Below are 10204 nucleotides of genomic sequence, written 5' to 3'. Positions count from 1 at the left end.
TGATATACCAGCAATAATCAAGCCCACTACCCTCTTGCTTCTGCTTAAAGCCTGACTCATTTCCTCCAGTACTTGCAAGTTTTTTTCAGTATACCAAGGTCCTGTAATACTCACAGGCAATACAACAAAAGCTAGTTGATAGACCACCATAACAGACATGCCAGGTTTCAACACACTAACACAATTAGAAAGTATACAATCAATACAACTTACATTAAATACTCTAGAAGAAAAAAAGCATTTTTTTTTTTTTTTTTTTTTTGGTTTTTCGAGACAGGATTTCTCTGTATAGCCCTGGCTGTCCTGGAACTCAGTCTGTAGACCAGGCTGGCCTCGAACTCAGAAGTCCTATGATTATTGACCCTTGTCTGAGTCTGATGATAAAAGTAATTCACCACAAGTTGTGCCTAGTAGCTCTTCAAAGTGCTGTTCGCCTCTGGTTACACTCTCAAGCTCAGAGAATAGTCCAGCGAAGGCAGCGCTTTGTGGAAGAGATTTGAATGAAAGTTTGTATGTCTCGAAGTGCCATTTTTCCATAAACCCACAGAGGCCTGAATGTAGTATTGAGATTGTAGAAGATCTTTCTTCAGCTTTGTCCCCTTCAGCTACTTTCCGTACCTCAAATGTGCAACAGAGGACACTTTCCTTTGATGCTCCTAATTCACTGAACCGTTTTGTGAATGGAGCACCTCTTTCAGAGGGCTCTGACCACCCTCGCCAAGACAGTGGATTGGTGGAAGCGGACTTTTCAAGTCCTGCAAGTCAAGAGACTTTTGATCCCAAAAAAGGAAGTTTGACTCTGTTATTTGGCGACTTTTATTATGGACAGTATAAAGGGGATGGGAAGAAGCCCGAGCAGAAGACTCACAGAACCTTTAAATGTCCCGCTGCTCGAAAGCTCTAAAAAATGTTAAATTTATGAACCACACCAAGCATCATTTGGAGCTCGAGAGGCAGGGCAGTGACGACACCTGGGAGAGCCACACCACCTATCTGTGCTACCACCGCCAGTTTGCTTCCCCGTTCCAGCTGGAGTGCCACATCTACCATGTGCACACGGCACCAGACCCTTCTGTGGTCTGCAAAATCTGTGAATTGTCATTTGAGACAGAACAAGTCCTTTTACAGCACATGAAGGACAATCATAAGCCTGGGGAAATGACCTATGTGTGCGAGGTCTGTAAGTACAGGTTCTCTGTCTTCGCTGATGTGGAAACACATTTTACAAAGTGCCATGTAAACACTAAGAACCTGCTTTGTCCGTTTTGTCTTAAGATCTTCAAAACTGGGATGCTGTACATGTGCCATTACAGGGGCCACTGGGAACGCAGTGACTGCTCCAAGTGCTGGCTACAGTTCTTAACCTTCAAGGAGAAAATGGAGCACAAGACCCAGTGCCACCAGATGTTTAAGAAACCTAAGCAGCTAGAAGGGCTGCCCCCTGAGACGAAGGTCATGATCCAGGTATCAGAGATGCCTGTTGAGTCGGAATCTGTGAGAGTAGCATCAATCACTGTGAGCACAACCGAATGGGAGCCCTCCTACCCCAGATCTCAAGGCAGACTCTCACAAAAGCCCCACTAGTTCTAACCTACGTCAGAATCCAAACCCTTCAGAGAGACAAGAGTGCAAACCCTTCAGAGAGACGAGAGTGCAAACCCATACATCGGTTAATTGCTGGTACCCAAGATGATGAACTGATGGACAGATCTTTTCCCTTGATTTTGCGATGATGCAGGGTTTTGTCTGTGTGGTTTTTTGAGGGTGTCTTTTGTTCTCATTTAGCGCTGGAGTTGGATCTTAGGCTTCACCAACAATCAGCAAGCGCACCACCACTGGAGTCCCCAGCTACAGTATTTTCTGAGTGAACAGTGTGTGTTATTTAAAATACATCTGGTTTTCATATTAAGTGTTTGGCTTAACACAAGGAAGGTGTCTGTGTCTGTATCCTCATGAATGGAAAACAAGTTAAACCTATTTATTAGTATTTCATATAACCCTAAAGTTTGAGAGCTCTTTTCTGTGACGGTTTGAAGTTTGGTGGCCCTGTAAGGCCCCACCTCTCCCTGAAGATCTACAGGCACTTAATGCTTGCTATAAGAGGGAGAAAGTGGTCTTCTTAAGTGGTATAGCATGGGTAAGTGGACAGACACATGTCCTGCTCAGTCTTGAAGCCAAAGGAATCCTGCCTGAATGTCTTTACCTAAAAGAGTATTCAGGGAGGCCAAGCCATTCCTGTAAAATGCCCATGTTTGTGAAAGGCTCCTGCAAACCTTAAAGCACAGCTGTGTATTCTCAGCGCCACATGAAACAGTGACAGTAGTTAGAAGACAGACACGGAGCCAATGACCATGGACTTTGTTCTGCTTGATGCTTAGGGTAGCTAGAGTTATCCACTCTTTTCCCTTTTGGCTAGCTATGTTTGAAGAACTGGCCGTATCCTCATGGGCCACAGCACTAAAGGAAGCGGTCCTTTCCCGAGGAAAGAAGCCTTGGCATTTGTCGTATGAAGTACATTGAACCTGAGTGAAGACTGAAAAGGTTTGGGAAAATGGCATCTGTCCAGTTCGTGGTCTGGGCTGAACTTAGTTCTACTTTCAAGCTGTAATAGGAACTTGCCTAATAATATTGGACATAGCACAAAAACCAGACCAGGGTGACTAGAATTCAAACCCTCTATGGGGTCTTCGTTTTTCTAGTCCATGTGTGTATCTTGTGTGATTGAATATGTGAAGCTTGCAATTTGATGTCCTGGTGCCCCCCCCCCCCACCTAGGTGCTAGGGATTAAACCCAGGGCCTTACATGTACCGCACAAGGGCTCTGCCACTGAACTAGATCCCTAGTCTCAATATGTGTCTTGTCTCATATTTAAGTGGTTATAATGTCTGTATAATCTCCGAGTTGACCACACTAATATTGTTTGGGTCTTACTTGAAGCACTTTTGTGTGCAAGATATGTCCTAAATGAAGACTTGCCTTCTCCTGTCCCTCATACTACTTAGCTGTCACTAGCCTGTGGAGGAGCAACTTTATGTAGAACCGTAGAGCATCCTCTGAGGACTGGTCTTCAACAACTTCAGTAGCATTGGCCCTTTCTGTAAACCTCCAGGGCCGTGTCCTTGAGCCTGGGCTGTTGTCCTTCTGTTGTCCCTCCACCCCAGCCCAGGTGACCAGCTGCTGCTGCTCATCCCTCAAGGAGTCTGGGTGCACACTGGTAATAGACACTGGACTCAAAACTCTTGAGTGTCCTGTTCCTTTCTTTAAAGGTACCTTATCTTGCTGGGTGTGGTAGCACACACTGGTAATAAGAGCTCTTGGGAGGCTGCGGCAGGAAGATCTGGAGTTGAGAGTCAGCCTGGGCTCTTCAGTGAGTTCCAAATTACACAGCAAGACTCTGTCCCTTAACAACAAAGGAGACAGTGGGGACAGGTTCCTTAGATGTCAATGTTCCATTTTTTCCTTCCTCAGTTTAGTGAAGTTTCCCTAGATTCCATGAAAAAAATGGGAAGAGGTTATCCCTAGGCCTCACCCTGGCTCTTAAGACTGAGGGAGACAAGAGGTTGTGAATATCTATGGTTTGCCCTGTGCTTGATCATTGATTCACTGTGATCTGCCTCTTGGCTATTTTGATAGGCCTTTTCAGTGATTTTTTATGTTTTGTTTTGTTTTGTTTTGTTTTGTTTTGTTTTGTTTTTGCCACATCACACTCTTTACCCTGTACCTTTCCTTCAGGTGTAGAAAGTGTATTTGCCCCACTTTTTCTGGTGGAAAATCTGTTTATGAAATGAGTCTGCGGGCTTATGGTAAAAGTGAGAACCCTCTTAGACCTGTGTTGAGTGTCTCCAGCCTGGTCGCTGTAGTTTTCTGTTGCAGCTCCTAAGGAGTACAGACGGTTGTTTACTGCTAAGGGAGGTCCAGGGCTCTGGCTCCTGCCTACTTGTTTTTTCTGTACCCTGCCACTGACCAAACCAAACCTCCTGCTACTGCACAGTTGTCACCCACTGACTTTGCCATTCCTCAGTCAATTCCTGTTTCTGCCTGATGCAGAGGCTGCATGGGTTGCTCTCACAGTGGTTTCCCTAAGCCTGCATGGCTGCTTCCTCACTTGTGGTTATTTAAGCTTATCAAGATTTTTAGAGTGACTAGAAATGTCTCCTGCTCCTGAAGCCCATTTACCTCTTCTCTTGGAAGGCAACTTACTTCTCCCTGCAGCTTTCTGCCCTTGGCAATCTAGCTAAGTTTCCTAGTCCCAGAACTTGAGGAAGAAGCCCTTAGTAAGAGCTTTGGCTGTCTTAGAAGTGAGCTAGCTTACGTCCATTTTTGCGCCTCTAATACAAAGAAGTAGAGTGAGCCGAGTTTCTGGAAGCTTTCTGTTTTATATCGACCACTCTATCTATTTTTAAAGCAATGTCACTTTGTTTTGTTTACATATGTATTAAATATTTGCCAAGATTACTATTTTGTTACTCTGTGGAGTTGGTTGCTTGTTTTACCAAATAAAAGTTATTTTATTGTTGCCAAAGTTACTTATGAGAATTAGCAATTAGAGGAATAAAGCATTTTGTGAAAACCTTTTGTGTTTTCTTTTTTCTTTCTTTTTTTTTTACTTTGAGTACCGTGTATTTTAAAAAAAAGACACTATTGATGTTGATACCATACTTATAGCAAATAACATAGAGAAATCTAGATGATAGTAAACTGGAGAATTCAACCTTTAGGCAAGTTTTCATGTGCATCTTTAAAATGCCATATATGCTTCCAGGATAAAGATGATACTAATCATACCCAGATGTAACATAGTTATGCCAAGCAGTAGTAATGGATTGCCTATAAGATGCTCATGGATTCAATAGTGAAAATTGTAGTAAGAATAGTCAGAGGCTCACCAATCCCATTCTGATTGGATTTTAGTTAAACCTCGTGATGTGGAACCTATATTTCTATTATGTTCAGACTAAGTCATATGGGCTAGGAGGATACCTATTTTACCATTAAATGAATATTACAATAAAATGACTTCTAATGACATATTGCTATACCATAGAACAGACTGTTGCTCAGCTCTCATCGAGAAGTTTCTTTAAAGAATGGATTGTGAATGACACAGAGGCCACACTGAACAATGCACAGAAAGTGAGAGACCTTGGGATGTTCAGCAAAAATATAATGTCCTTATCAAAACTCTCTTCTCAACACTCAGAGATTCTTGTGGGAAATGAAATGTAAAGATTCTATGAGCCAGAGAAGATGAGTGGTTAAGGAAACAGCATTTTCAAGACACAACAAGACAGACACAGATATTAACTCACACAAACACAGAAATATTGAAAAAATTACCTGTTCGAATTCAACCTATACAGCATCACAACAAGAAGGAAAGTGGACACAAGTTTCACCAATAGATAAACATGATCAAACTAGAGCATGAAAAACACCCTTCAAATATGTCTTAAAAGTCCCACTCCACACTAGAAAGCTATACGCAAGTGATAAAATTATACTTAAAGGAAAAATTGGCTTTCTTCAATAGTGTGAAACCATGTATTCTAACCTCACACAATCATTTGTGGGCAGACACAATGATCACTCATAGTTGGCCAGCACTAAATGGAATCCAGGTTTTTCAGGGTCTTCTTGCTGATGTTGTTGTTGTTGTTGTATTTCTTGTTGTTTTGCTTTGTTTTAAGACAGAGAGTAAACATAAAGTTGGATGAGTTGGAATGGTGAGATGGATCTGGTATGAATTCCTGGATGGGAAGGAATGTATTAAAATATAAAATTCAAATTTCCCCCCCAAAAAAAACCAAAACATGGCAGGTTCAATGAAGCATCCAGACTTTAGCAATATTAAGCAGCATACAAGCAAATCCCCACAATTTTCTAATCAACCTATAAAATACACTAGTTCCAGATTCATGTTTTCTCATTTTTCAGCTATCCTACTGCTAAAGAAATTCATTCCTATGCTGGTACTCACACCTCCTCTTCCAAACTCATCCCATACATGAGCTTGAAAAACAGTTCAATGTCTGGGGTATTCACTGATCTGAGAATGATAAAACTATTGGCAGACAGTTGATTCCTTTAAGAATATACTTTAAAGGAAGTGGAATTATTTTTCACAATTTGAAGTGCTTTAAGTATTCCTTATTAGGGTCAATACTAAATAAAATGGAACGGTGATAATAAAATGAACAAAACAGAGAGTTCTCATCATTATAGAGTATATGAGAAAAAATGTACGTTTGGAAATGATATTTACTCACAATGGAGACACTGGAATATAGATTATGAGGAGAAAGAAGTTAGACTCACTGACATGAAAGAGGAAACCAAATAACTTTGGTTGGTGAGGTAAAGGAACCTCATTAGTTGCCAGGTTCTGAGAAAGGAGAGGCTCCTGTTGCTAGGCACATGAATCTAGAACTTACTCCATGAGAGACTAGTGAAGGATTTATATTCTCTTGTGCAGTCTCAAACAACCACCCTTGTTCCTGATACGATGTAGTAATGTTTTGTGAGCAAGACAGTAAGAAGAAAAGAATATGGACATCACCTCATCTGATGGTAAGCCTTTAGAATAGTCAGTAACAAATAGAAGCACAAATAATTAGTAGGTGAACACATACAGACCTCAATATTTTGCAATTGGATCATGTTTGGGGATGGCATTTTATTTTCCGTAGATATTTCCACTCCTATGTTGTTATGGTGACTTCAATGTTTTCAGTTTGATTCACTGCATCCTAAATTATTAGAGAGCTTGGATGGTAAATGGCTGGCTATAAGTAAATTTGATGAAGTTGTGGGGGAAAGGGTAAGGTAAAATCTGATTTCTGAGAGCCACAATCAAATCTAGATTGAAATAGTCAAATCTAGGTTGAAATAGTTGTACCAAATAATGAATTTAAAAAATTGTATCTTTTATGTAGACTTGTGGATGTTAACATCATTGTGTACAGTAATGAATTAATGAGCTTGTTCAATAATTTAAGTATTGTTTTTAATCTATTGCTATAGTTTGAGTCATTAATTTTGACATACATTTCTTGCTACAATGCCAACAATGCTGTGCTGTTGATGAATAATTCTTTCCTTTACACTAGAAATATACTTTCTATAATAATTATCAAATCTAAACCAAAGTATTTTTGGATAGTCATCAGCATGTCAGAGTTTTAGTCAGTGTTTCATTATAATGTCACTAAATGTCTTTTTACTATGTTTTTTTTTAGACTTTTAGTACTGTATGTGTTAGTGTATCTTGTTTCTTAATTATTTTTTTCAAAATAGTAATAACTAAGATACCAAACAAGAGAGGGGGAGAGGGGAGCTCATTCAGTAAAATGAATGTTGCAAAAGCACACAGACATGAGAAGGAATTCGCAAAAGCTATGTAAACGCTTTGTTACTTGTCTGTGCTTGCAACTCCAGTACACAAGAAGGCAGACACACGCAGATGTCTAAGGCTTGCCGGTTAGCCATTCATCCTTCTTTAGAGAGCACCATATCAGTGACCACCTCTGTGCTAAGAACCAAGGTGGATGATGGCCTAGGAATGAGATCCAAAAGTTACGACAGGTTTCTCTAAACACAGAGAGACCCACCCACACAAACACATATACACTAAGAAACAGATATGCACATGCTTATATACATATACACATTCTTATATAAGAACAAAAATACAATGAATAAATGAAATACTAAATTTTAGTAGTAATTGCACAAAAGAGATGTATAGCTTCTGAAGACTCACCAGCCAGGATGAACTGTGACCTTTTCACATATATCAATATGCACATGAGGTTCATGTTAACACTGTACTACACACTCACATACAGCAATATTAAAACAAACATATGAAAAAAGGAAAATGAGAAAAGTTTTCTACCTGAGAGAAGTTCCTGACTACCACAACAATGATAAGACTAAGACAGAAAGAAACAGTCAAATGTCCTCAGGAAGCAGCACAGTGACTGAGAAGGGTTACAATTGAAATGCCTACTTATATGAAAGCAATGACATTCTTAATATCAGCTAAAGAAATCTAGAGTTACTGTTGAGGAAAGGGGGAAATTAGAACATTCTGAGACAATGTGTAAATAAGGGCAATTTATTAAAATTTTTCATTGTGCTCTTAATAGCTAGGAGTGTTTTAGAAATAAATACACACACACACACACACAGAGGTGTATACTACAACATTTAAGGAAAAATAGAAACTCACTGTTGAAACATCTTGGAACAAAGACTAATTGATTTTATCCCATTCTCTGTAGTTATGTCATATAAGTTAACTTGACCATGATTTATCAATTGCTATGTTTGCCCTTATTTACTTGTTCCTTTTAGTCCTACTGCTCTTATGACTCAACTCTGTCAGAAGACACACTATTAAAGGCCAGTGCTGCCTACAACAAACAAAGTGAGGACTGGGAGAGCAAGGATTTGTCAAGCTCCTCCTTTGTCTCTATTAGGATATAGTGACTGTGGATAAGGCCCTGGTCCATGAAAGGAACATGTACCTTACATTCTTCCTGTGGAAGATGTTCTTCCTATCTGCATGGTCACCAACTGGACATGCTAAGTACAGTAGCCTTCCAGAAGTAGTGATACCCTTGAGGGTCACTGTAACTGGCAGAAATAATATTTCCCAAGGTTGGCTCTCTTATAGCCTGCATATTGAGGGACAGAGGCACATAATCACTATGAAACCAAAGAAAAACTTGATATCCAGAAACTTCTTATTGCTCACTTATACTGACCAAGGAGATCCAATTGAAGAACAGCCTTTTGTGCAGAATGACTGCTACTACCATGGCTATGTGGATGAAGACCCAGAATCCTTGGTCATTGTTAACACCTGTTTTGGGAGTTTGCAAGGCATACTAGACATAAATGGCACAATTTATGAAATCATGCCCAAGAGGTCAACATCAACATTTGAACATCTGGCTTACAAAATGGACAGTGAGGAGTCAGAATCAATTCCCATGAGATGTGGGTTAACCGAAGAGGAAATAGCACGACAAATAAAGCTTCAAGAACACAATGATTCCATACTTTTGCAGCTCCCATATGAGAATTGGTGGACCCACCACAGGTTTATTGAATATTTTGTAGTAATAGACCATAAATGATATGTTCATAGAAAGAACAATACCACAACATGTATTCAAGATATATTGCAAATGATCAATGGACTAAATGGTTATTATCTTCAAATAGATACTGATGTAGTTTTAACCACTCTTGAAGTGTGGAGTAGAAACAACCTTATCAATGTAGAACAAGATATAACTAATGTCCTAGATGATTTCTGCAATTGGAAGATAAACACGATTGGCAATCGTATTAGACATGATATCATACACCTTTTTATCAGACATGGATATGGTGTATATTTAGGATTAGCTCATGTAGCTGCAGTTTGTACATCTTATAATTGTGCAGTTAACAGTTTCGTTTCTGATTCAATATCAGACATGGCATTCATTGTAGCACATGAGATGGGTCATAACTTCGGTATGATGCATGATGTAAATGGATGTACTTGTGGTTTAGAAAACTGCATAATGGCCCCCTATAAATCAAATTCCCCCAAATTCAGCAACTGTAGTTATGAACAAATGTATTCAATTTTTACCAAAAGAAGTTGTCTATACGATGTTCCAGAAGCACTAGTAACAAACCTGACCGAATGTGGGAATAACTTAGTTGAGGAAGGAGAGCAGTGTGATTGTGGGAGCTCTGAATCCTGTTCAAAAGATCCATGCTGTCGCAAGGACTGTGTTCTCAAACCTGATGCTCAATGTGCTTCTGGGATTTGTTGCCAACATTGCCAGTTCCTTCAAACAGGCTCAGTGTGTAGAAAAGAGAAAAATGAGTGTGACCTTCCAGAGTGGTGCAATGGAACTTCAGCTGAGTGTCCAACAGATGTGTATAAAGAAGACGGAAGCCCTTGCAGTGGCGGTGGTTATTGCTATAAGATGGAGTGTCATCAACATGATGAACAGTGTCGGAAGATTTTTGGCAATGGAAGTCGAAGTGCACGTGGAATTTGCTACATGGAAATGAACAAACGGGGTGACCGTTTTGGTAACTGTGGTAATGATACCTATAAATACAAAAGGTGCAACATCACTGATGTACTCTGTGGGCGAATTCAGTGTGAGAATGTGACAGTACTTCCCCAAAGGA

The 10204-nt window shown here is 39.9% G+C and overlaps 1 protein-coding gene and 1 pseudogene across 1 annotated transcript; both read left to right on the top strand.

Moving 5' to 3' along the window:
- The first annotated feature begins 367 nt into the window (after positions 1–367).
- LOC114621982 lies at positions 368–1584 on the top strand (annotated as a pseudogene).
- A 6906-nt stretch (positions 1585–8490) lies between these two features.
- On the top strand, positions 8491–10197 carry LOC114621961 (disintegrin and metalloproteinase domain-containing protein 26A-like; the record flags this gene model as incomplete). Its single annotated transcript, XM_028768315.1, is given in 1 exon segment — positions 8491–10197. A coding segment is annotated over 1 exon segment (1674 nt), but the record flags the coding sequence as incomplete, so codon positions are not given.
- Between the last annotated feature and the right edge of the window lie 7 nt (positions 10198–10204).

Source organism: Grammomys surdaster, unplaced genomic scaffold (genome assembly GCF_004785775.1).
Source record: "Grammomys surdaster isolate TR1022 unplaced genomic scaffold, NIH_TR_1.0 185, whole genome shotgun sequence".
NCBI lineage: Eukaryota > Metazoa > Chordata > Mammalia > Rodentia > Muridae > Grammomys > Grammomys surdaster.
The sequence above is the reverse complement of the archived record's forward strand: the minus strand, read 5'-3'. Positions and strand labels throughout refer to the sequence as shown.